We start from the raw sequence: 26,939 nt of genomic DNA, 5'->3' as shown, positions 1-26,939 counted from the left end.
ATCGAGATTTTTTCTAACTTCAAGTAACCCTTGCTTTCCTTCTCTCTCCGTCCCTCCCCCAGTTTAGTTCTCCGACTAGTTTCACTGTCCTCATGATTCATTTTACTGATTATGTCTCATTGTCACCTTCCCCCTCAGCCAACAATGAACCATTCTACATTTCCTTGAGCACCATCTCTTTTGATCTGTCATTTTCACACCCTACCCTTCCAACTCTAGTCTCCCTGTTCCCTGACTATCTGAAGAGGGTCCCGACCCGAAACGTCACAGATTCCTTCTCTCCAGAGGTGCTGCCTATCCCTCTGTGTTACTCCAGCATTTGTGTCTATCCTCATTGTAAACCAGCATCTGCAGTTCCTTCCAACACACTACCTCTTCCTTCCCCTTGTCACCCTTACACCTCTTCCCTCCTCCCCCTTTCCAACCTTCCCCCAACCTCTTCCTTCCCCCTCCCCATTCCTCTTCCCCGCTCCATTCCTCTTCCCCACTCATCTCTTAATCCTCTCCCCACTCACCCCTCCATCCTTCTCTCCCTTCCTCACCCATACATCCTTACCCTATCACCTTCATATCGCCTCCTCCTGCCCCTTCTATTTCCCCCCTACTTCCCACTCCCCTTGTGTCCCCTGCCTTTCTTCCTCTTCCTTCCCTCCCTTCTCCCTTACCTTTTCATTCTCTTCCACCTGTCCCCCATTCTCCCTCTCTCTACTTCCCCTCTCCCTTTCCTCTCCTCCCACTACCCCCTTTCCCCACTTTTCTCCCTCTTCCCCTTCACCCCTCCTTCCTCTCCCCACTTCTTCCTCTGCCATCCTTCCCCCTCCCCATCGCCTCCTCCTTCCCATATCTCCCACACCCCAGCTTCCTTCATCATATACACTTCACCTCTCTCCCACCCTATACCCCTTCCCTCTCCCTCCCTTTACCCCTCACCTCTTCTCTCTCCCCCCCCTCCTTTCTCGCCCTCGCTCAACCCCACCTCCCTCTTCCACTCCGGCAGCGCCCAGTCAGCCCAAGCCCCGCCTGTTGCTCAGTTGTCAGGAGCAGCCTAGCTGTGTGCTGCCCGCCCGCCTGCAGCCTGGGGAAGGGTGGAGGCTGAGGCGGAGGCGGCCTGGTCGGTCGGTGCTCACCCCCGCAGTTGCTCTCACAAGGTTGCTGGGCTGAAGGGGCGCCGCCGGGCCGGCCCGCTGCGGATGGCGGCCGGCTCGGGCTCGGGCTCCGAGGCCGCGATGGCGGTGTGAAGCCGGCAGCCGGGCCCCGCTCACCATGCTGCGGCAGCTCCTGCACCGGGGCCTGAAGACGTGCTTCTACCGCTTGGGCTTCTTCATCGGCAACCACCCGGTGTTCTTCGCCTCGGCACCTGTGCTGCTCGCCATCCTGTTCGGCGCCAGCTTCAGCCGCTACCGGGTGCAGGACAACATGGAGTACCTATTCGCACCGCGCCACAGTCTGGCCAAGATCGAGCGCACCCTGGTCAACAGCCTCTTCCCTGTCAACCAGTCCAAGCACCTACTCTATTCCGACCTGCAGAGCCCGGGACCCTACGGTCGGGTCATCATCACCGCCCCGGGCGCAGGTAGAGGGAGAGGCGGCGGCAACCTGCTCGACCTGCAGCACACGCGGCTCATCCTCCAGGTCAGCAGCCCGCCCACCTCATCCCACTGGCACACCTCGTTCATCCCCATCCCTTACCCGGCCCTCATCATCCCATCACCTGGAAAACTCATCTCAACCCAGGCCTACTTCATCCCATCACCTGGAAAACTCATCTCATCCCAGGCCTACTTCATCCCATCACCTGGAAAACTCATCTCATCCCAGGCCTACTTCATCCCATCACCTGGAAAACTCATCTCATCCCAGGCCTACTTCATCCCATCACCTGGAAAACTCCTCATCCCAGGCCCATCTCATCTCGTCATCTCTATCTCAACCCCAGCCTTCCATTATCGGGACATCTCATCCCATCACACCTCATTCCATCAGTGGGACACCCCATCCCTTCACCAGGACACATCCCATCCAGGCCCGTCCCATCACAGGCCCACTTCATCCCATCACATTCTGGCTCTAACCTACCCATCCCATCAACAGCCCACCACATCAGTGCATGCCTACCGACCATTGGGCCACATCATCCCCGTATTGACCCCATTCATTACATCCAATTCCATCACTGGTCCAGCACATCTGGTCCCACACCAGCAACAGCCCAACTTATGCCATCCTGTTTTCTGCCCGAGCCATCCTGGCATCATCCCACCTCATTCCATCGCATCTTATCAGTGGCCTATCTCATCCCATCTCAGCACCAGCCCCCCTTATCCTATCACATCCCAGTACTAGTGTATCCTATCCCAGCATCCAGGCCATCAACCTGTCACCAGCCCATCTCAGCACAATGAAGCAGCTGTAGAGCTGCTGCGTCACAACACTAAAGTCGTGGGTTCGACCCTGATTACTGGTCCTGTCTATGCGGAGTTTGCACGTTCTCCCTGTGACCGTATGGGGTTTCTCTGGGTGCTCTGGTTTCCTCCCTCATTCAAAAGACATACAGGTTTGTAGGTTAATTGGCTTCTGTAAATTTCACCGAGTGTGTAGGATGCAATAGTGGGATAACATAGAATTTTGTTATGGGGGAATTGTTGGTCGGCGTTGACTCGGTAGGCTGAAGGACCTGTTTCCACACTGTACCTCTATATTAAATTAAACTTAATTCGACCACCAATACACCAATTTGCAGCAGTTTTTTGTTCCAGTAGTGACCAACTTCATCCAAAAGCGTTTCTCAGACCAGTCCATCCTCACACCAAACTCCAGCCCAGCCTCATACCATCTGGAGATATCCACCAGTTCTGCTTCATATCACGAGACATTGAAGACCATCATATTTGTTGACCCTGTAACATTAGAAAAGCCATTTTCACCTTGTCATCAGACACTCACCCTAACCAATTATATTTGACCAATTAATTTGCATTTTTTCAAGTTTGTAACCAGTGGAGTAGGTATGGGTAACAGGAACACTCGACACAGTATTGGAGTAACTTGGCAAAACAGGTTGCTTCTCAAGAGAACATGGATAGGCAAATTTTCAGGTCAGGACACCTTCTTCAGACTGAGTGCAGTAACTGGAGTAAGCTGGAAGAGAGGTGTGGCAGGATGGAGATGAAGGGGGGGTTTGATAGGCAGATGGATGGATCTGCAGTGCCCTTCATAATGTTTGGGACAAAGACCATAATTTATTTGCCTCTGCACTCCACAATTTGAGATTTGTAATAGAAAAAAAATCACATGTGGTTAAAGTGCACATTCAGATTTTAACAAAGATCATTTTATACATTTCGGTTTCACCATGTAGAAATATGTACATAGTCCCCCCATTTCAGGGCACCATCATGTTTAGGAAAAGCAATGTCATGTAAATGAAAGTAGTCATGTTTAGTATTTTGTTGCATATCCTTTGCATGCAATGCCTGCTTGAAGTCTGCGATTCATGGACATCACCAGTTGCTGGGTGGCTTCTCTGGTGATACTCTGCCAGGCCTGTTTTGCAGCCATCTTTAGCATATGTTTGTTTTGGGGGCTAGTCCCCTTCAGTTTTCTCTTCAGCATTTAAAAGGCGTGCTCAATTGGGTTCAGATCGGGTGATTAACTTGGCCACTCAAGAATTGATCATTTTTTAGCTTTGAAAAACTCTTTTGTTGCTTTAGCAGTATGTTTGAGATCATTGTCTTGCTGTAGAATGAACCGCCGGCCAATGACTTTTGAGGAATTTGTTTGAACTTGAGCAGATAGGATGCGACTATGCATTGCAGAATTAATTATGCTACTACCATCAGCAGTTGTATCGTCAATGAAATTAAGTGAGCCAGTACGTTCAGCAGCCATACATGCCCAGGCCATAACACCCCCACCACCATGTTTCACAGATGAGATGGTATGCTTTGGATATTGGGCAATTCCTTCTCTCCTCCATACTTTGCTCTTGCCATCACTCTGATCTGTCCACAAGACCCTTTTCCAGAACTGTGGTTGCTTTTTTAAGTACTTCTTGGCAAACTGTAACCTGGCCATCCTATTTTTGTGGCTAACCAGTGGTTTGCATCTTGCAGTGTAGCCTCTGTGTTTCTGTTCCTGAAGTCTTCTGCTGACAGTGGTCATTGACAAATCCACACCTGAAGAGTGTTTCTGATTTGTCGGACAGGTGTTTGGGGATTTTTCTTTATAGAGAGAATTCTTCTGTCATCAGTTGTGGAGGTTTTCCTTGGTCTGCCAGTCCCTTAGTGATTAATAAGTTCACCAGTACTCTCTTTCTTCTTAATAACGTTCCAAACAGTTGATTTTGGTAAGCCTAAGGTTTGGCTGATGTCCTGATTCTCAGTCTCATAATGGCTTCTTTGACTTTCATTGGCACAACTTGGTCCTCATGTGGATAAACAGCAATAAACGTTTCCAAAGGTGATGACAAACTGGAGGAAAGACTATACCTGCATTAAGGAGACAATTAAACACACTTAAGCAATTATAAACACCTTTAAAGCCATGTGTCCCAAACATTATGGTGCCCTGAAATAGGGGGATTATGTAATTTGTAAAATTTGTAAAAGCTGTAATTTCTACATGGTGAAACCAAAATGTATCAAAATGGCCTTTAATAAAACCTGACCATGTGCACTTTAACCACATGTGCCAGAGATGAAAACAAGACAAAAGGCTATAAGATAGGGAGAGGAGGTGCGAAATGTGAAGCCAGAAAAAAGGGATATAGTATATAGGGCTCTCGCTTAACTTTTTTTCCCTGTTGCCAGCCGGGCAACCTTGGAGCTTTTTAGGTTGCCAAATGACATTTTAGGTGGTCATTTAAGATGGCTTGCATGACGTGTGCTCGGACGAAGTGCGTAGGTACCAGTCGGAATTATGCTCAATGAAGCATTCACATATTATTTCTGCTTCAAATAAAGTCACAAACTAACATATTCACCAATCAAGACATGATATATACCACAATGACATGCAGCAAAATTATAATACGGTATCTCAACTCTTTTTACACATTGCAATTAATGCAATTTTTATTATTTCTTTCCACTTCCAAACAAAAATGTGGTTGGATTATTCATCATATGATCAACCTGTGTCAATAAATCCTGGACCTTGATATGCTTAACCATGCCCACTACAGATTGAGGCAAGCATGTTTTCTGTGAAGGACCGAAAATTATCATGACATGGCCATAGCATGGGTCGTTATTGCTATTGGTACAGAAACACTCTCGCTTCCCACATAATGTATCCACAACAAAATATACAGGTTGCAAGGAATTTTCTAAAGGCATTTTATGATAATAGCTGACAAAACTGACTATACCCATCTGACAGGTTAAACATTACACTAACTTACAAGAGATGGCCAAATGACATTTTAGTCCATCATTTCCACTTCAGAATTAACGTTAAAATTTCAACTGAAATATCTCCTGACCAAATTTGTGATGTATATGACTGACTAGAAGTAAAACCTGGATAAATCCAACGTATAGTTGTGAATGTTGCTCATTAAATAACTACAGTACTGATACTCCATATCAACAGCATTGATTTGCCATTAAAATGAATTCTGTAATAACGTGTCAGTGAGAATCGAACACTGCGGTTTTAATGTTTCATGTGTTCAAAATTTAATTAATCCATTTTATGGATTAAAACAAATAATAACATTGGGAATTAAAACATATTTGATTGCATTCCGTTATCAAACATACGTCAATGTTAGCTCTGAAGACATTTCAAGCACAATAGGGTCGGGAGGGGGTATATGAATCGGTGCAGGATGGATAGGTGTGGGTGGGGGGGGGCTTGAGAAGGCATTCGGTGTGGATTGGATGGATTGAGGCAGGGGAATTAGTGAGTGTTGGTTGGAGTAGGTAAAATTATGAGGGGAGAGCGCGGGGGATGTCAGTGGGGTTGAATGGAGGGGATCTGTGCAGGATGGATGGCGGGGACAGTGCAGGATGGATGGGGGGGACAGTGCAGGACGGATGGGGGGGGGACAGTGCAGGATGGATGGGGGGGACAGTGCAGGATGAAGGGGTGAGCAGTGCAGGATGGATGGGAAGGGGAGTCAGTACAGGATGAATTGGGGGACCAGTGTAGGAGTGATGGGGAGTGGCAGGAGAATCAATGCGAGGTGGCTTGGGAGATCAGTGCAGGATGAATAGATGTGTGGGGGGGGGGGGGGGGAGTGGGGAGCACAGGGGATGTCAGTGAGGACTGAATAGAGACAGGAATGGGGATCAGTGCGGGATGGAGAGGAGGGCTCTCATGATAAGGGGAGTGGAGGGGGGCGTATGAGAGAGGGAGGAAGGGGCAGAGGAAGGGCACACTCACACACGCGCGCGAGACTTCGGAGGCTTCTGTAATCGGTAATTTCAGCTCAATCCAGCGCTAAATGCAGTCCAAATGCCTGTCTCTCCTACAGCCCTGTCTCAATCCGTTGGTTAACCTGGCGGGACAGGCAGAGTGAGCTGGGTTTTGCGCTGGCTGTGGGCCTGGGGGCGCCGCGCCCGTCTGACTCCCGACGCCTCTGGCCACCCCCGGGCGTGGGAGGGGGGGGCTCTCGGGTGAGGACGGGGATGGTCCAGTAGCGGTTCGGCAGCGATTGCAGCGCCGGAGACCGGGATCGGTCCTGGCTGCGGTGCAGGTCTGCCGAGAGTGTTTTGGTTCGTCTCCCTCCTCCAATCACTTCCCCCCTCCCCAACTCTACTTCCGCCTCTGACCGACACCTCCCTCCTCCAAGGGTCTGTTTTGAAAGCGCCGCTGGCGGAGTGGCAGCAGCTGCCGCTAACAGGCCGGACGGGGCGGGGCGGAGTGCGGGGGGAGGAGATGGAGCAGTCGCCGCCGCCGCTGCTGCTGTGCGGGGCCCGACATCGCTCCGACCAACCGTCACGCCACACTTAGCATCTTTCCCACAACCGTCGCCGACACAAACCGTCACGTTCATTTTCTCCAGAGATGCTGCCGGACCCGCGGAGTTACTCCATTTTTTTTGTGTCTACGGTATAAACCAAGTTGCCAAGCCGGGCAAAATGACTCGCCGTTTAGGTTGCCCGGCGGCACTTTGAGTGGTCATTGGCACCCGGGCAACCGTTAATTTCGAGCCCTGATATAGGTGGGAAAGGAAGGTTAGGCGGTATATTGTTACAAATGGGTGAGCATCCAGATGGAGCATAGAGAAAAGAGGGGGAGAAAGTTCCACTGTCTGGTGGAACTTGACCTCACACTCAATGACTTTTCTTTTGACTGCTCTCACTTTCTTCAAGTTAAAGTTGTAGCCATGGGAACTCACATGACCCCCAGCTACGCCTGCCGTTTTATCCGTTACGTCGAGCAGTTCTTGTTCCAAACGTACGCTGGCATCTTCCTCGTCTTTTTCTCCACTATATCGACAACTGCATTGGGCTGCTTCCTGCAGCTGGGTAGAACTCAGTGATTTCATTAACTTTATCACTAACTTTCACCCTGCCCTCAAATTCACTTGGACATTCTCTGAAACGTCGCTCACCTTTCTTGATAGCTCGGTCTCCGTCACAGGCGACAGACTAGTGACTGACACCTACTACAGCCTCTAACTCCCACGGTTACTTTGACTACATCTCCTCCCACCCTGGCTCTATGAAAGACACCATCCCCTACTTCCAATTTCCGTGTCGAAGATGAGGCTTTTCACCTTGTTTAAATGTGTAAAGAGCTGAATGGCCAACTTGTATCTATTGCTTATGGTCTTGGAACTCATCTTCGTAATAGACACAATTAGATCTCCCATTTTCCCCTATTTGCCATCAGATCCCCGTCCTTATCTCATGCAGGCAAATTTCCACTGTCATGCCATCAGATACCCACTGTTTATCCACATTCAGATACTTGCACTTGTATGATCAAACAACCATCCTCAAATCATCCACATTCTCTGATATCTGGTTCCAGCATTCCCTGCAAACTGTCAGCTACTCACCCTAACATTATCACCTATCCAACTTCATACTCAATTGTATGCCACCCAATCACTACGCTGACACCATCAGATATGTCTTTTTTCGTATCAGACACAAGCTATCATGCAACCGATGTCCCTCCTAATACCACCTTCCAGCCATTACATTCAGTGGTTATGTACTTTAATAATAATAATAATAAGAATCTTTATTACGGACTCGAGGTCCAGACAAGGGGCAACATTACATTAAAAATGCATTGCATATTAAAAAATATCATAAAGTACATATAAAATCTTAGTATATCACTTATAAAAGCATCATAAATTATATATTTTTTAAAACACAATACATGTTAAAAATCCAGATTAAAAGAATGATCAATGTCCTACAACGAGACAACGATACCAGTGTCTCCACAGCTGGGATTCGTAGTGTGTAATGCTAACCCTTATGTTTGACAAGGCCACAATAATTACATTTTTAGAGTCATTTATCCTGCAAATGAATTTATACATGTGATTTCTTAGGATAGCTTCTAAAGTACTGACTTGCAGCCACAAACATATTAATGGCACTACACCATCTAGGTTTCCTTAGCAGTGTTCTCATGGCATCGTTATATGCCACCTTTAGTCTCTGCAAACTTGTCTTTCCATAGTTCGACCACAGGTGCGCAGTGTAGAGTGGTGTGCAGTATGCTCTAAATAGCGACATCTTCACCACATCTGCACACACACCAAATTTACACAAGAGAATATTGGCTTGTACATACAGCATGCGTCGTTGCCTATAAATATCCTCATCATCTGTCATTTGTTCTGTAATAATGTGCTCTAGATATTTTATCTTATTACAGACACTAAGATTATTGTCAGACAATTTAAAATCAGGAAATTTTAGACATTTATCCTCTTTGGTACTACAGATCATAACAGCACTCTTACTAGCATTATATTTAATGTCATGTTCCACACCATACACAGAACATATAGTAATGAGCTGCTGGAGACCAGCGCTAGATGGACTAAAGACCACAAGATCATCTGCATACATACTATGGTTCACTAAAATATTACCATTCACGCACCCAGTGTTACAGGCTTTCAATTGTTTAGACAGATCATCAATATATAGATTAAATAGGACTGGGGACAAAATTCCCCCTTGTCTAACACCATTGCTAACCCCAAATGGGGCTGAGACCCTATTGCCCCATTTTATTTGCATAGTCTGGTGGGTATACCAGTAGGCCAGAATTCTAACAATGTATTGAGGCACCCCTCTTTGACTCATTTTACCAAACAGCTTTCTGATTAACACGGTCAAAGGCTTTGGAAGCATCAATAAAGCACATAAGGATTGAAGAGTTTTTGCCTCTATATTTGTTTACAATCTCCTTTAGGGCATATATGCATAAGTCAGTGCCATGTTTAGCTTTAAAGCCAAACTGGTTATCTGTGGAGTTAACAAACTCATTTATTATATCCAGCAGAACTCTTTCTAAAACTTTTGACAATATGCTGGCTAAAGCTATGGGCCTGTAATTATTTAGGCTGCCTACTTTACCAGCTTTGTCCTTAATGACCGGCACTAACAGGACAGACAACATTGAGTCTGGTAACAAGCAATGAATCATAAAGCCAGTAAAACAAATAGCAAGGAGAGGAGCTATCCTCATACTCGCATACTTAAGATGTTCAGCAGAAATATGACCCAAGCCACTTGCTTTGTTGTTGGACAGCTTGTTCATGGCATGATACACCTCATGTGACATAATCGCCATCGAGTCATTACTGTCAATATTGTCCGCCCTATACAAGTCACCTTGGACACAGTTGAATAAAGTACTATAATGTTGTCGCCATAACTCCGCGATATTAGATGTTCCGGAGATTCCAACTACAGTGCATGGTAGAGATGTTTTGCAACTGTTAAGAGCTCTCACTTCCTTCCAAAAATCTGTAGCATTGTTACTTAGCAGCTTCTTAGCCATGGAATCAGCCCTCATAGCTTGCTCATTTTTACAGATGAAGCGAAGAGCATACTTATACCTTGCATTAGTGAGCTTCTTGTGCTCAAACACAGGCCCCTGTCTGGGTCTACCTGCCATAGCCCATGATTTAGTGGCTTCACGGGCTTCAGTATGATACTCAGCTACATACTTATTCCAGCCAGGCCTGATGTTATGTGTCTTATTTTTATGCTTGCAGTATGGCTTACTGCCTACACATAAAGCGCTTACTATATCATTATACATGGAGCAGATATCTCTCCTATGCTTCATATCTTTACAATTAACATTACTACATATTATTGCATCTTTAGGTAAATGAATATTGCTTAAGGATTTATCTGTATGGGCATAATAGGCTAGGATGTCTTCCTTTGTAAGCGTTGACCAGTCCAGTTTTTCTGTATTAAAGCTATTTCTATCTCTGGATACCACAGGTATGTGTTCAACATTTATTGTCATAGCAACAGGTATATGATCAGTCATTGCTGCCCCGTACAGAATGCTCATACACCCCAATGAGGCATATGCATCAGCTGTACTAATACAGTGGTCCAGCCATGATGTGGTGTGCCAGGCCTTACTAATATAAGTATAACTATCTGTAGGTAAAAGCACTTTGCTTGACAATATTAAATTATTATCTTGACAGAACTGATCCATATGATTGGCAAATAATGAGTTCCTATCTGAGATATCTGCATTCATATCACCAATGACATATACACTACAATAATTATTGTTTTGAATGAAAGAATAGATGAAAGCAAGTATTTAAATATTCATCCTCATTCTGATGGCATTCATAGGGTGTATATACATTCAGGATAACAAATTCCTTGTCGTTGTGAGCAAAGTGTATAGAAATCACCTTAATGCTATCAGATACCTATTTTTGTGCAATCTAGGTACTGCTCTAATCTCCAAACTCATGCAACCTAGATTTCTCATATAATCCAGTATGCCTGTTACCAGCAAATATTCACTCCAAATCTATGATAGCTTTAATATTATTAAATAATTATCAGATATTATCAAGTATTATCAGATATCCAGAACAATCGCACACATTTAGATGCACACACATATGTTCAGTTACCAACAAATACCCATCCTGATGCGATCAAGATGTCCACTCTGCTACATCCAGGTGTCATCAAATACCATCAGGCATGATACCACACAGAATGTCCAAAGATGCCAGCACTATACTGACAAATGTAGGTCCCTTACAATCAGAGACAGGTGAATTTATAATGGGAAACAAGGAAATGGCAGAACAGTTAAACAAGTACTTTGGTTCTGTCTTCACAAATAATCTCCCAGAAATACTAGGGGACCTAGAATCTAGTGGGAGGGAGGAACTGAAGGGAATCCACATTAGTCAGGAAATTGTGTTAGGTAAACTGTTGGGACTGAAGGCAGATAAATCCCCAGGGCCTGATAGTCTGCATCCCACAGTACTCAAGGAGGTGGCCCTAGAAATCGTGGATGTATTGGTGATCATTTTCCAATGTTCTCTCGACTCTGGATCAGTTTCTGTGGACTGGAGGGTAGCCAATATATTGCAACCCCATTTTTTAAGAAAGGAGGGAAAAGTGTTATAGCAGAGCATTTGGAAAGCAGTGACAGGATAAATCAAAGACAGCATGGATTTATGAAGTGGAAATCATGCTTGACTAACCTGGAATTTTTTGAAGATGTAACAAGTAGAATGGATAAGGGAGAGCCAGTGGATGTGGTGTATCTGGACTTTTAAAAAGCCTTTGACAAGGTCCCACAGAAGAGATTAGTGTGCAAAATTAGAGCACATGGTATTGGGGGTAGGGTATTGACATGGATAGAGAACTCGTTGGCAGACAGAAAGCAAAGAGTAGGAATTAACGGGTCCTTTTCAGAATGGCAGGCAATGCTTAGTGGGGTGCCGCAAGGCTCGGTGCTGGGACCCCAGTTATTTACAATATATATTAACGATTTAGACAAGGAAATTAAATGTAACATCTCCAAGTTTGCGGATGTCACAAAGCTGGGTGGCAGTGTGAGCTGCGATGAGGATGTTATGAGACTGTAGGGTGACTTGGATAGATTGGGTGAGTGGGCAGATGCAGTATAATGTGGATAAATGAGAGGTTAGCCACTTCAGTGACAAGAACAGGAAGGCAGATTATTATCTGAATGGTATCAGATTAGAATAAGGGGAGGTGCAACGAGACCTGGGTGTGCTTGTACATTAGTCACTGAAAGTAAGCATGCAGGTACAGCAGGCAGTGAAGAAAGCTAATGGCATGTTGGTCATTGCGAGAGGATTTGAGGGCCCTGGTGAGACCACACCTGGAGTATTGTGTGCATTTGGTTTCCTAATTTGAGGAAGGACATTCTTGCTATTGAGGGTGTGCAGCATAGGTTCACGAGGTTAATTCCCGGGATGGCGGGACTGACATACAGTGCATTTACAAAGTATTCAGACCCCTTCACTTTTTCCACATTGTTACGTTACAGCCTTATTCTAAAATGGATTAAATTCTTTATTTTTGTACCATCAATGAAGATAAGTGAGCCAGTACCTTCAGCAGCCATACATGCCCAGGCCATAACACCCCCACCACCGTGTTTCACAGATTAAGTGGTATGATTGGGATCTTGGGCAGTTCCTTCTCTCCTCTATACTTTGCTATTGCCATCACTCTGATATAAGTTAATCTTCATCTCATCTGGCCACAAGACCTTTTTCCAGAACTGTGGTTGCTCTTTTAAGTAATTATTGGCAAACTGTAACCCGGCCATCCTATTTTTGCGGCTAACCAGTGGTTTACATCTTGCAGTGTAGCTTCTGTATTTCTGTTCATGAAGTCTTCTGCGAACAGTGGTCATTGACAAATCCACACCTGACTCCTGAAGAGTGTTTCTGATCTGTCGGACAGGTGTTTGGGGATTTTGCATTATTATCGAGAGAATTCTTCTGACAACAGCTTCCTTGGCCTACCAGTCCCTTTGCGATTAGTAAGCTCACCAGTGCTCTCCTCTTAATTATGATCCAAACAGTTGATGTTGGTAAGCCTAAGGTTTGGCTGATGTCTCTAACAGTTTTATACTTGTTTCTCAGTCTCATAATGGCTTCTTTGATTTTCATTGGCACAACTTTGGTGCTCATGTTGATAAACAGCAATAAAAGTTTCCAAAGATGATGGAAAAATTGGAGGAAAGACTAGGTGCTGAGAGCTCTCTTATACCTGCATTAGAGAGGCATTTAAACACACCTGAGCAATTACAAACACCTGTGAAGCCATGTGTCCCAAACGTTATAGTGCTGTGATATGGGGGGACTATGTATAAACACAGCTGTAATTTCTACATGGTAAAACCAAAATATATAAAAATACCCTTTATCAAAATCTGACAATGTGCACTTTAACCACATGTGATTTTTTTCTGTTACATATCTCAAATTGTGGAGTACAGAGGCAAATAAATAATGATGGGTCTTTGTCCCAAACATTATGGAGGGCGCTGTATCTATTTCCCATTGGAAAGTGAGAATTTAACCTCTTTCCACCATCCTTTCAGGCAGTGAATAAGCAGAAAAGATTTTGCTCATCTCACCTCTAGTTCTTCTGCCAAGCACCTTAAATGCACAACTTCCAATACTTCAACCTATTGCCCATTGAAAGAGTTTCCTTGACCCTTGATTCTCGATTTCAAATAGATGCCGTGCTTTTAAAACGTTTCTTTGCAACTACCACAGTCCTTAAATACTAAAATTGCTTTCTCCTGTTTTATATCTTCAGTAGAAAATATTTCCAAAGTTAATAGAATTAAATTATGAGTTACTGCTCTGGTGAATTCCTCAAAGGGCCCAGAAAAACACTGCAAATTTCCACAGTCTTCCTAGCTCTCAAGCTGGGAAATCAACTGAGCCTGTGCCAGGTTAAACCTGGTATAAGTACAGCAGTCCATTCAAATGAAGGCAAGGAAATGGTTGCCAGGAGTAAGTCAAACATAACTTTTTTTAAATTTGATTTAATTATTAATTTAAATGTTTTGAGTTATGAAAGTGTGTGTTTTAATTTTTATACAAAACATTAATGTGAATTTATTTAAATATTTTTTATTGAATGGTTCTGGGAATTTTCAAATTTCTATTTTGTTGACAATTTTAAGTTTTGGGGACAGGGCTTCGCTGGCCATCAAAGCTATTCCACGAGTGCAACTGCCTGCACTCAGATAAGCCCTAGACTGCACGCAATCATGTGATATTCTCAGATCCATGCTTCTGGCAGGATACTGTTCCTCGTTCCGCTATGGACAAAGAGTTTCAGAAACAGATGGACTTGTGAAGATCAGTGTTTGTAAAAATAAAAATAAAATTCAGCCTTCAAGAACATTTCTTTCAAATAAGAAACTGGTCAAAGCATGATGAGCAAGTTCTGACTACATTTGAACCACTGCACAATTAGTACTGTAAATAAATATGATTCTAAGCAAAGCATTAAGCGCTAACTTTAGGTGATGGTTATTTGTTACTAACTCAAGTTACCATAAATTGAAGTTTTTAATTTAGATTGTTTTGGTTTCTTAAAAAATAATCTGAGGTTTACATTTAGGTTTATTCTTGTCACATGTGCTGATGTACAATGAAAAGCTTTTGTTTTGCATGCTGTCCAATCAAAACGGATAACACTATACATGAATACAATTAAGCCAAATAGAAGTACAAAAAGTAGAGGGAAGAGAAAGATACCAGAATGCAAATTCTAATTCTCAGCATTGTAGAGTAACAGTATCAGAGAAAAAGTAAAATATATGCAAATGAGCTAGGTTGGAGAATCAGGGCTGCACAGTAGCTTATGGAAGGACCATTCAGAAGTTTCTAAAGAGAGGGAAAGAAGCAGTACCTGAGTCTGGTACGCACTTTCAAGCTTCAGTATCTTCTGTCCGACAGACAGGTCTGTAGAAGTTTGTAAGAATAATTTGCGATATGCCAAATTTTCTCAGTCTCATGAGGAAATAGAGGCATTGGTAATTGCTTTTTGGCTGTAGTTTCAATGCTCTTGGTCCAGAACAGATTGTTGCAGATATTCACATCTAGGATCTTGAAATTCTCAACCATTTCTACGTTGGCACCATTGATGTTGATTGGGGCATGTATTTCACCACTTTTCCTGAAGTCAATAACAACTTCATCTTGCCGACATGGAGGGAGAGATTGTTGGCCTGACATTATGTTTCTAAGCTCTCTATCTCCTTCCTGTACTCATCATTGTTTGTGATCTGGCCCACAGTGGTGTCATCTACATAGTTGTAGATAGAGGTAGAGCAGAATTTTACCGCACAGTTATGTGTGTATAGGACTATACCCTTGCAGGACACCGATGTTTAGACTATTATGGAGAATGCTTATCCTTATTGATTATAGTCAGTAATGGGTCAGTAGGTCGAGGATCCAGTGGCAGAGAGGGGTACTTACTCCTCGGTCCAGAAGTTTGGAGATAAGTTTGGATGGAATTATGATATTGAAGCCGGAGCTATAGTCAATAAATAGAAGACTGGACATAGTTGTCTAGGTTCTCCAGAGATGAGTTTAGGGCCAAGCAGATGCTGATTGCTGTGGACCTGTTGTAAAGGTATGCAAACTGCTGTGGATCAAGGCTGTCTGGGAGGCTCAAGTTAATGTGCATTATCACCAGTCTCTGGAAGCACTTCATCATGGTGGATGTCAGAGCCACTGATGGTGGTTATTAAGGCACGCTACATTACTTTTCTTTGGGATGATAGTGGTCTTCTTAAAGTAGGTAGGGACCTCAAAATGGAGTAGTTGGGAGGATAAAGACATCTGCAAATACCTCTGCCAGCTGATCTATGCAGGTCCTGAGGACACAGCTGGAGACTCCATCCTGGCCAGTCGCTGTTAACAGGTAATCCTACAAAAATTATCAGGAGTTATTCTAGAAACTATTACAAAGAAAAACAAAATATGTTGAAGTGCAAAAAGTACAATCAAGCAGCATTGATTAACAGGTTGATGTGGGATAGTTTAGAAGGATGAAGGGGGTCTCATTGAAACTTACCGAATAATGAAAGGCCTGGATACAGTGGATGCGGAGAGGATGTTTCTTCTGGTTGGAGAGTCTAGGACTAGAGGGCACAGCCTCAGAATAAATGAATGTACCTTTAGAAAGGAGTTGAGGAGGAATTTCTTTAGCCAGAGGGTGGTGAATCTGGAATTCATTGCCACGATAGCTGTGGAGGCTGACTTTAGGTATTTTTTAAGTGGAGATTCATATGTACATGATTAGTAAGGGTGTCAAAGTTTATGGGGAGAAGGCAAGAGAATGGGGTTGAGAGGGAAAAATAGATCAGGCATGATTGCTGGCAGAGAAAACTTGATGGGCCGTATCTTCTAATTCTGCTCCTATGTTTTATGAACTTAGATACAGAGATACAGCGCGGATATAGGCCCTTTGGCCCACCAAGTCCGCACAAACGAGCTATCACCCGTACGCTAATTCTCTCCTACATACTAGGCACCATCTACAGAAGCCAATTAATCTGCAATCCTGAACGTCTTTGGAGTGGGAGGAAACCGGAGCACCTGCTGAAAACCCACGCGGTCACAGGGAAAACATACTAACTAAGTACAGATGGTACCTCCAGTCAGGATCGATCCCAGGTCTCCGGCATTGTCAGGCAGCAACTCTACCGCTGCGCTCACTGTGCTGCCCTTAGAATAGTTTCACTGGCATATTACTAAAACTTCCTTCCAAAATTGTAAGCAATGTCCTATGTGACCATAACTAAAGTCAACTATTTCTTCTTTCTTGACCTGTCTGGAACCTTAATCGTGGTTGAACATATTCTTGCATTATCTGTCTTCTGCAAGAAGCTGCAGATGCTGCAAACCTAAATTAAAAACAGAAAGTGCTGGAACTGCAAAAGGTCCGGCAGCATCTGTGGATAAACAATGTTAAAGTTTCAATTGATGATCTTTCATCAGAACAGTTCTGACGAAAAATTATTTATCAGAAACTAACTATTTCTCTCTTCTCAAATGCTCCCTGACCTGAATATGTCCAGTACTTTCTGTTTTTTATTCCATTAAGTGTAGGTCATTTACTGAAGACCTCCAGTGCATGTTAAGATGCTCCATCTTGCCTCTGATTGGACACAAATGGCATAGGTGAGTGAAAACCTCTATTTGAGCGGCAATGAAATTAATGGCTGAGTGACCTCCACAAAGACAACTTGAGCAAGAAAATCATTTTCCACTCTTACTGTGTTTAGCTCCCTGAATCTCCCCTTGAGTCAGCATTCTTATTGAAGGGTATTTTCTTTTCTACCCTAGTTTTTAACAAGGTTGGCAGTGGGAAATAGAAACATAGAAAATAGGTGCATGAGGAGGGCATTCGGCCCTTCGAGCCAGCACCGCCATTCATTGTGATCATGGCTGATCGTCCCCTATCAATAACCCGTGCCTGCCTTCTCCCCTTATCCCTTGACTCCACTAGCCCATAGAGCTCTATCTAACTCTCTCTTAAATCCATCCAGTGACTTGGCCTCCACTGCCCTCTGTGGCAGGGAATTCCATAAATTCACAACTCTCTGGGTGAAAACGTTTTTTCTCACCTCAGTCTTAAATGACCTCCCCTTTATTCTAAGACTGTGGCCCCTGGTTCTGGACTCGCCCAACATTGGGAACATTTTTCCTGCATCTAGCTTGTCCAGTTCTTTATATAATTTTATATGTTTCTATAAGATCCTCCCTCATCTTTCTAAACTCCAGTGAATACAAGCCTAGTCTTTTCAATCTTTCCTCGTATGACAGTCCCAGCCATCCCAGGGATCAATCTCGTGAACCTACGCTGCACTGCCTCAATCACAAGGATGTCCTTCCTCAAATTAGGAGACCAAAACTGTACACAATATTCTAGATGTGGTCTCACCAGAGCCCTATACAACTGCAAATTGTGATGGTTTCTCCAGAGCGACATTCTGTTGATGGGTGGATTAGCGACGGCTTAGGTTAAGAATGCCAAGTTTACTGAGCATGTAAATTGCCAGGCAAGAAAGACTAAATGACCTTCAACCTGCCCTACCCACATGATAGTCAAAACAAACCTGACTCCACAAGAGAAAGTCCCATATTTACATTTTCTTCTTCAGACCTCCACAACACCCTCCTGTAAGAACTTTTAGTTTAGTTTAGAGATACAGTGCGGAAACAGGCCCTTCGGCCCACCGAGTCCATGCCAACCAGCGATCTCTACACCCTAAAACACTACCCTGCACACGCTAGGGACAATTTGCAATTATACCAATCCAATTAACCTACAAACCTTTACATCTTTGGAGTATAGGATATCCAGGAAAAAAACCCACACAGGTCACGGGGAGAATGTATAAACTCCATACACAGAAGCACCCATAGTCGGGATCGAACCCAGGTCCCTGGCGCTGTAATGCCCCTGCCCCACTTAGGAAACCTGAACGGAAACCTCTGGAGACTTTGCGCCCCACCCAAGGTTTCCGTGCGGTTCCCGGAGGTTTTTGTCAGTCTCCCTACCTGCTTCCACTACCTGCAACCTCCGGCAACCACCTGCAACCTCCGGGAACCGCACGGAAACCTTGGGTGGGGCGCAAAGTCTTCAGAGGTTTCCGTTCAGGTTTCCTAAGTGGGACAGGGGCATAAGGCAGCAACTCTACTGCTGTACCATCATGCTGCCGTGTCACCTAGATACAGAGGTCCCAGTCTCTACACCAACTACCATCCTTGTCATGTTTCCACTCCACTTGGGCCTAGGACCACAAATCCCCTGAACTTGTGCCTGCAGAGGCAAACCTGGGACTGAAATGGTCTTTGGTAAACCATTGCTGTGATGCACTAGATTTCCTCAGCCTGTATCAACACTTAACTCTTGCACAGGTCATGAGATCATCTGGAACCTTTCTAATCATATTTCCAACACTGCTGTCAGGGCATTAATAAAGCGCAGAAATATACATTCACAAATGTTTGTTTATTCAATAACAGGGATCTTTTGAGTACATTAGTTTCTTTTTGCGTTTGTCAATGGCACAAATTTCATCAAACTAGGGCACGGAAAAATATCAGGCAGGATTCAAGGTTGAAAGTAAAGGTCAAGGCCACTTCATTTCTTCAGCTTAGCATTTAATAGGCAGTCACAAAGCTGCTACTATCCATTTAAATGCTGTAAGATGACATGTTTGAGTCGGTGTTCTGAATTTTACTGCTCTTTGTGCTCAAGTGTGAGCTGAATTCCAGCCATTAATGCAGAGCACAATGCCACCCGATGCTAAACTGCCCAGATTGCAAAAGGCTAGTGAGATTAACAACATTGAACTGACTGAGCAACAAGAAGCATCATTCAATTCTCTTTAGGTTCATTGGCCTCTTCATTTTATCTAAATTATCACAATATAAATGAAAGTAGATCAAGTAATGAATGGAGAATTACATAGTACATAGTGTTTGCTTTCTGGTCAATTTACTCCACAACCTCTTTTTACTTCTTTCCAGCTGCATTCATCTGTGACGCGGATTCAGGTACCAATGTTGGGCTTCAACTACTCATTTGCCCACATGTGTATTCTAAAGGACAATAAGATGTGCGTTCTGGATGATATTGTGCATGTGTTGGAGGAGCTCAGGGCTGCATGGATGCAGAACCACACAGAAATCGTTATCAGTTACCCAAATACCTACCTTAAAGACGGCCGGAAGGTCTTCATCGGACATCAGCTGGGAGGAGTAACTCTGCAGAACAAAGACCGAGTGAAATATGCCCGGGCAATGCAAATAACTTATTACCTGCAGACTCGCAATTCCTTGAACGACTTGGTAGCAGAGAAGTGGGAGTCGACCTTCTGCGAGACAGTAGAAAATTTCCAGAAATCCAATAAAGAGCTGGAGCTCTATCCATTTACATCTTCATCACTGAAGGAGGATTTTCAGAAGAGCAGCCAGGTTTCAGAGTGGTACCTGGTGACTAGCCTGCTGGTGGTTTGGATTCTGGCCATGCTGTGCTGTTCCATGCAAGACTGTGTACGCAACAAGCCTTGGCTTGGACTCTTGGGTTTAGTGACAATGGCTCTGGCCACCCTCACGTCGGCAGGGATTATCAACTTAATGGGAGGGAAGTACAACTCCACCTTCCTGGGAATTCCCTTCATTATTTTAGGTAAGTATACAACTGTAATTGCCATCCATCTTTGAACTATTACATTGAGACCATTACCATACAGATGGAGTTATTGCATATTTTACATTTTATCAATATTTGCAACAGCTGTACAAATCTTTATAAATGTGATCATCTTTTTTTTTAAATCTTACGGGCTGCTTCACAGAGCCAGAAACCTGGGTTCATTTCTGATCTTTGCTCTGTGTGGAGTCTGCACGTTCTTCCTGTAAATCCACCAGTTTCCTAAAGCTCTTCGCATCCCAAAGACGTGCCAGTCAGTGGGTTAACCGGCCACTGTAAATTACCCCGAGTGTGTGGTTGAATGATTGGATCTACGGAGAGATGATAAGAAAGTGAGGAGAATCATGTTTGACTCTTAGATTGTCACGAAGAGAAGTAGAGGGAATGCAGGAAGGCCAGTGAGCCTCACGTCAGTGGCAGTGAAGTTATTGGAGAGGATTCTACAGAATAGGATTTACTCTCATTTGGAAGGGAATGGGCAAATCTGGGACAGTTAGCATGGTGTTGTACACAACTTGTCACGTCTTACTAACACGACTGGGTTTTCTAAGGAGATAGTGAAGGAGATCGAAGAAGGTAAGGTGTTGTATGTTGTCTACGTGGATTTTAGTAAAGCATTTGATAAAATCCGCCATGCTTGGTTGATCCAAAAGATTAAGGTGGACATAATTTATATTGACTTGAACATATGGATTCACTACCGGCCAACTAAAGGCAGAGGATTCTTGTAGAAGGACGATATTCAGGCAGAAGGTCTGTGACCAGTGGAGTTCCACGGGGATCTATGTTCCCTCACCTCCGCTGTTTGTGCCATAGATAAATGACTTGAACGTAAACATGGACAGGTAGATTAGTACATTTGCAGATTACACCAAGTTTGCTGGGGATGCAGACCATGAGGAAGGCCATCAAAGTATATGGGATATACTGTAGATCGCTCTCCTTCTCTTTAACTTCATCCGTACATTTCCAATTTATTGACCCCCCCCCCCCCCATCTCACCCACCTGCCTGCCAAAAGCATATATTTTCTCAGAACCGTTGGTTGCTGTTGCCCAAATGGTCTCATGCACAAGTAGCAGCAAATTTGTGATCTGCCAGAGTTTAAGGTCTTTGCCCTGACCTCTACCGTTGCTTTGGGACATCAACTACCTGTCTCTAACAATATGAGCTCTTTATCATAGTTATCATAGTTACAGATCAGTTGGATTTGAGTTTTATGATCTGTTGAACTTTGTTTAGATTAGAGATACTGCATGGAAGCAGGCCCTTCGGCCCACCGAGTCCACCCTGACCATTGATCACCTGTTCACTAGTTCTACGTTATCCCACTTTTGTATCCCACAAACACGGGGCAATTTACAAATGCACCTTAGCCTACAAACCTGCACGTCTTTGGAATGTGGGAGGCAACCAGAGTAACCAGAGAAAATGTATATAATCACAGGGAGAACCTACAACCTCCGCACAGACAACATCTGCATTCCGATCTAACCTGGTGCTCTGGTCCTGTTCTACATCTTCTTCTGCAGATTGTTCCAGATACAATCTACCCTGGTTGCCCCTGAGGTCCCTCTCAAATTGCTCCTCTCACCTTATGCTCTCTAGTTTTAGAATACCCTGGGAAAAGGTAGAGAGAATTTGTGTTTTCCATGCCCTTCGTGATCTTGTACAGCTCAATAAAGTCACCCTTCGGCCTCCCACGCTCCAAAGAAAGGCCCATCCTATCCAGCCTCTCCCTGTAACTCAAGCCTGCAAACCCAACATCCTGGTGAAACTCTTCTGCACCATTTCTGACCATTTCCACATTTTTTCTGTGGGCTCTCAATTAGCATTCCCTGTTCAGCATTTACTGATGATTACAAATAACAAAATAACCCAGTTGGAGTCATAGTCATATTGCGCAGAAATAGGCCCTTTGGCCCAACTTGCGCACCCGTCTCACCTGCCTGCATTAGGTGTGTTCTGCGTCTAAACCTATCCTGTCCATGTACCTGTCTAAATGTTTCTTGAACATTATGATAGTACCTGTCTAAATTACTTCATCTGGTAGCTTGCTCCATGTGTAAAAAAAGTTGTCCCTCGGGTGTATATTAAATCCTTCCCCCCTCACCTTAAACCTATGGACTCTGGTTCTCGATTCCCCTTCTCTGGGTAAAAGGCTGCATCTATCCTGTCTATTCCTCTCATGATTTTGTACACCTCTATAAGAACACCCTTCAGCTTCCTGCTGTCCAATGAATAAAGCCCTAGCCTGCTCAACCTCTTCCTATACCCCAGGCCCTCACATCCTGGCAACATCCTCGTAAATCTTTGTCTGCATCCTTTCCAACTTAACAACATCTTTCCTACAACAGGGTGACCAAAACTGAACACAATACTCCAAATGTGGCCTCCCAATGTTTTGCACAAGATGCTGTGCCCTTTAAACCTCCACGCTCCTCCCTTTGACTCTGTGCCTTACTGAAGCCGTGATAAGCACTCATCAAGATAAATAAGCAGGGGCTAGGCCTCCCTCAGAGAACAGTCATAGGAAACTTTCATCATGTAGAAGACGATTGAAGGCACCCAGTGATTAGGTGTTGCTATAACGTGCCATTGCAACAAGCATCCTCCTGGACTGCATCAACTTTTTGACTCTCTGATTTTAATCAAAGCCTTTCTGTCTTCCTCTCCTCAGGCCATGGACTGTACGGCATGTTTGAAATGCTCTCATCGTGGAGGGAGACCATGGAGGACCAGCATGTGAAGGAGAGGATTGCCACTGTGTATGCTGAAACCATGCTGCCACTTACGCTCACCACTGCTATGTACATGGTTACATTTGGCATTGGTGCCAGCCCCTTCACTAACATAGAAGCTGTGAAGGAGTTCTGTGTTAACACATGCATTTCTGTACTTTTTAACTACCTCTACCTGATGGCATTCTATGGCTCTAATATGGTCTTCACTGGTTACCTGGAAAACAATTATCAGCACAGCATCTTTTGCAGGAAAGTGCCAAAGCCAGATGATCTACGAAGTAAACCTGCCTGGTACAGGTTTATCATGATGTCCAAGTTTAACGAGGAGGCAACAGCTCCAGGTGACACGAGCACCTATGAAAATCATTTCCTGCTTTGGTTTCTGAAGCAGTATTATTGTGATTGGATTACAAATACCTACGTCAAACCTTTTGTGGTTCTGTTTTATCTAATTTATATCTCTTTTGCCTTAATGGGCTACCTGCAGGTCAGTGAAGGGCTGGACCTCAACAATGTGGTGGCGACTGAGTCTCGTACAGTCTCCTATCGCATTGCCCAGCAGAGGTATTTCAGCAGCTATAGTCCGGTCATTGGGTTTTATATTTATGAACCGATTGAGTACTGGAATGCCAGTGTTCAGGAGGACTTGCAGGAAATAATGGAAGGGTTTGTTAGAATATCATGGTTTGAAACTTATTTAAATTACCTTAGAAAACTAAATGTTACCGCTTCAATGTCCAGAAACTACTTCCTAAACACATTGCGGAATTCCTTCCTAAAATCTCCTCAGTATACCCAGTTCTTGGATGATATCATCTTGGTGAGGAAACCAAACAATGAACTGGAGGTGGTTGCATCGCGTGTGTACCTGGTGGCTAAGACAGCAGAAAACACCAGAGAAGAGATCTATGATCTGCTGGAAACACTGAGGAAGCTCTCGCTGACGTACAAAGTGAAGTTTATGATTTTTAACCCTTCCTTTATCTACATGGATCGATATGCTTCGTCTGTGGGAGCACCCTTGCAAAACTCATGCATCAGTGCGTTGTTTGTTCTCTTCTTCACCGCGTTCCTGGTGGCGAACTCTTTGGTGAATATCTGGCTGATACTGACTGTGGCATCAGTGGAGTTTGGGGTTATTGGTTTCATGACTCTGTGGGAAGTGGAACTGGATTGCATTTCTGTCCTTTGCTTAATCTATGGAGTAAACTACACCATCGACAACTGTGCACCATTCATATCTACATTTGTCTTGGGCAAAGACCTAACCAGGACGAAGTGGGTTAAAAATGCTTTGGAACTGCATGGAGTAGCCATTTTGCAGAGCAACATTTGCTACTTGGTCGGTATAATCCCACTTACTTCTGTGCCTTCTAATTTGATCTGCACACTATTCAGGTGTCTGTTTCTAATAGCGCTTTTCACCTTTCTCCACTGCTTTGCCATACTACCTGTGATACTGACCTTTGTGCCGCCTTCTAAAAATTGGCCAGAAAGGAAAAGCCCCAGTAGCCCCGAGGAGATTGAGTGCATGGAGATGGTGGATCTGGATGGCACGCGAGTGGTCGACCACATCACCTCAGTCTGACGAACTTGTTCAGCTGGCCGATGCCAAGGGGATGGGGGGGGGGGGCAACAGTGTAGATGGGGTGGGGGATATGTGGCAGAGGGGAGATGGGAGAGGCTAAAAACTGTCTCCAAGAAACACAGCTGATATTTTTACAAAGAGCCTACAGCACAGATACAGGTCATGTGGCCAAACTAATCTATGTTAGGCACCTCCCATCCACTTTATCCCATCCTATCAGTATCTCCTGTCATTCCTTTCCACCCTGTATCTTCCATTTATCACCCAAACCACTCTGTAGAGTAGCCCCTGACTAACAAGGTTCCCACATGGATTTAATATGATCCTGCATTATATAATTTGGTCCGTATTTTGGGCCACTCCCACATCTACCATGATCCCCTTTGCAATTATCTACACTCATCATCCAGATTATTGTGACCAGCTCTGGGCTGTAGTGCAACAATTAGACACATCATCTAGGCCCCATTAAATGGAATGGCTGCTTTTCAAGTGAAAGCCTGGTGATCTAGCTGAGCTGATGGACTGTATACGCTGTGTGTTAGTTGCACCATCTAATCCCTGACAATAGACATCACTTTTGAACTAGGAAACTGAGATGCCGTGAAAGGGTCAGATTTTGTGACCTTTCAAAAGTTTCAAAAGTTAAATAATTCCAGCATCAACTCTTGACGAGGCTGGTTATTGTCGGAGGAAAATCTATAGATTGGATTAATGATTCGTGGAAATCCAGTTTGAATACTAGTTTGAGTTTAAAAACACCTTAACAAACAAATTTGATTGTTCATGAAACTTAACTTACCTCATTGTCCTGTACATGACAATAAGCACATATCATTGCGAAGGATATTGTCTTGGATTTTGAGTTAATAAACATTTTGAGGTGAAGTAGCAGAAGATTACTCAGTCCCAATGTACAGATCCTTTGATTTGGCACAAATCTCGTATTGATACTTTTTCAATGAAATGAACTTAGGTATTGCAAATTTTATTCATTTGGACCAATAATGGACCAAATCCTGCTTTTATTTTCTGATAAATGTTGCATGTTTATCTCCTGAGCAATTGCTGATTTTTTTAAATAATTGGGGGTGAATGATAAGTTATAAACTGCTAGTTGGTTTATTGGGTGACTATAACACTAATGAATTGTGTTCTGCACACAAATCGTGATCACACTGTAGTTCCGTAAATATAGAACTGCTACTATTTTCTGAAGCTGCTGCCACATTCTTTATGCACTGAATATGTTATGATGATGACCTGCAACAATCTACCCATTCAGAAAAGTGGACACTTTGGTTAAAAGGAGTGTCCAAACTTATAACCAGCTTAAGGAATTTCCCTCGGTGAAATATTGGGTGTTATTTCAAATTTCATATGTAATCAGGAATTTAAAATCGTTTAGACTCTTCCTCTCAAACTTTTGCACCACGAGGACATGTAGCACTTTTATTTCTTTTTTAACAAAACCCTGTTTTTGGCCCAGATAGCTTACTTCAGGAGCTTCTCGAATTCCCAGGAACAACATTGGATTAGCACATGGGAGATGGTGCCCTGCAACAGACCTGTCACAGATCGTTTCTGAGTCTTTACGAAAATTTAGATGGAACTGTTTTGTAAAGGCAGCTTTATTTTTAAGCTCTAAATTGGCCAGTGAAAATATCCCGGTGATAAAACATTTTTATCGGTGTCATAAATCTTGTCTTCATTGCCCAACGCATAAAGTAGAAGAGCACGGAGGTCATGACACAACTATATAAAACATCCACAGTGGAGAATTGTGTGCAGTTCTGGTCACTGCATAAAGGGAAGGATGTGCTTGCACTTAGTGCAGAGGAGATTCACCAGGATGTTGCCTGGGATGGAATGTTTCAGTTAGGAGGAAAGACGAGAGGGACTGCAAATTATTCCCATGGAGTAAAGGCTGGAGGAGTACCTAATGCAGATGTACAAAGTTCAAAAGAGCGTTGAGAGCTCAGATAGTGTTATTTTACTGCCAACCACTTCCTCTGGCAGCTCATTCTATATCCCTGCCACCCGCTGTTAAAGTTGCCCCTCGGATTACTTTTTCCCCCCCTCTGACCTTAAACCTATGCCCTCTAGTTCTTAATTCCCTTACCCTCGGTAAAAGATTCTGTGCATTTACCCTATTTATTTCCCTCGTGATTTTATACACATCTACAAGATAACCCTTGTAGCCTTTGGGCAATCCAAGAAATAAAATCCCAGGCTGCCCAATCTCTCCCTGTAGCTCAGGCCCTCAAGAGCTGGTTACATCCTCATGAATCCTCACTGCACTCCTTCCAGTTAAATGGGATCTTTCCTGTAGAAGGGTGGCCAAAGCTGAAGACTACATCACCAACATCTTGTACAACTATAACAT

The 26,939-nt window shown here is 43.9% G+C and overlaps 1 protein-coding gene across 2 annotated transcripts; it reads left to right on the top strand.

The window, feature by feature from the left end:
• The first annotated feature begins 1,002 nt into the window (after positions 1-1,002).
• Positions 1,003-25,630, top strand: ptchd1 (patched domain containing 1). 2 transcript variants are annotated; one of them, XM_033032987.1, is made up of 4 exons: positions 1,555-1,632; positions 17,108-17,179; positions 19,538-20,198; positions 22,902-25,630. In XM_033032987.1, exons 3-4 carry the CDS (start codon positions 19,571-19,573, stop codon positions 24,551-24,553), a joined length of 2,280 nt encoding a protein of 759 aa, XP_032888878.1. In that variant the 5' UTR covers positions 1,555-1,632; positions 17,108-17,179; positions 19,538-19,570; the 3' UTR covers positions 24,554-25,630. The 2 variants fall into 2 exon arrangements, with proteins under 2 accessions (XP_032888877.1, XP_032888878.1); XM_033032986.1 differs by lacking the exon at positions 17,108-17,179 and having other exon boundaries at positions 1,003-1,632.
• The last annotated feature ends 1,309 nt before the right edge of the window (positions 25,631-26,939 follow it).

This window comes from Amblyraja radiata, chromosome 14, assembly GCF_010909765.2.
Source record: "Amblyraja radiata isolate CabotCenter1 chromosome 14, sAmbRad1.1.pri, whole genome shotgun sequence".
Taxonomy (NCBI): Eukaryota; Metazoa; Chordata; class Chondrichthyes; order Rajiformes; family Rajidae; genus Amblyraja; species Amblyraja radiata.
This window is presented reverse-complemented; position numbering and strand designations above follow the sequence as displayed.

What these genes read in the sequence shown, in the direction of transcription:
- ptchd1 (XM_033032986.1), top strand. Translation starts at nt 1,264, where the DNA reads ATGCTGCGGCAGCTCCTGCACCGGGGCCTGAAGACGTGCTTCTACCGC. An exon ending in ACACGCGGCTCATCCTCCAG is followed by an intron (nt 1,633 to 19,537) that starts GTCAGCAGCCCG and finishes ACTTCTTTCCAG; the next exon opens with CTGCATTCATCTGTGACGCG. An exon ending in AATTCCCTTCATTATTTTAG is followed by an intron (nt 20,199 to 22,901) that starts GTAAGTATACAA and finishes TCCTCTCCTCAG; the next exon opens with GCCATGGACTGTACGGCATG.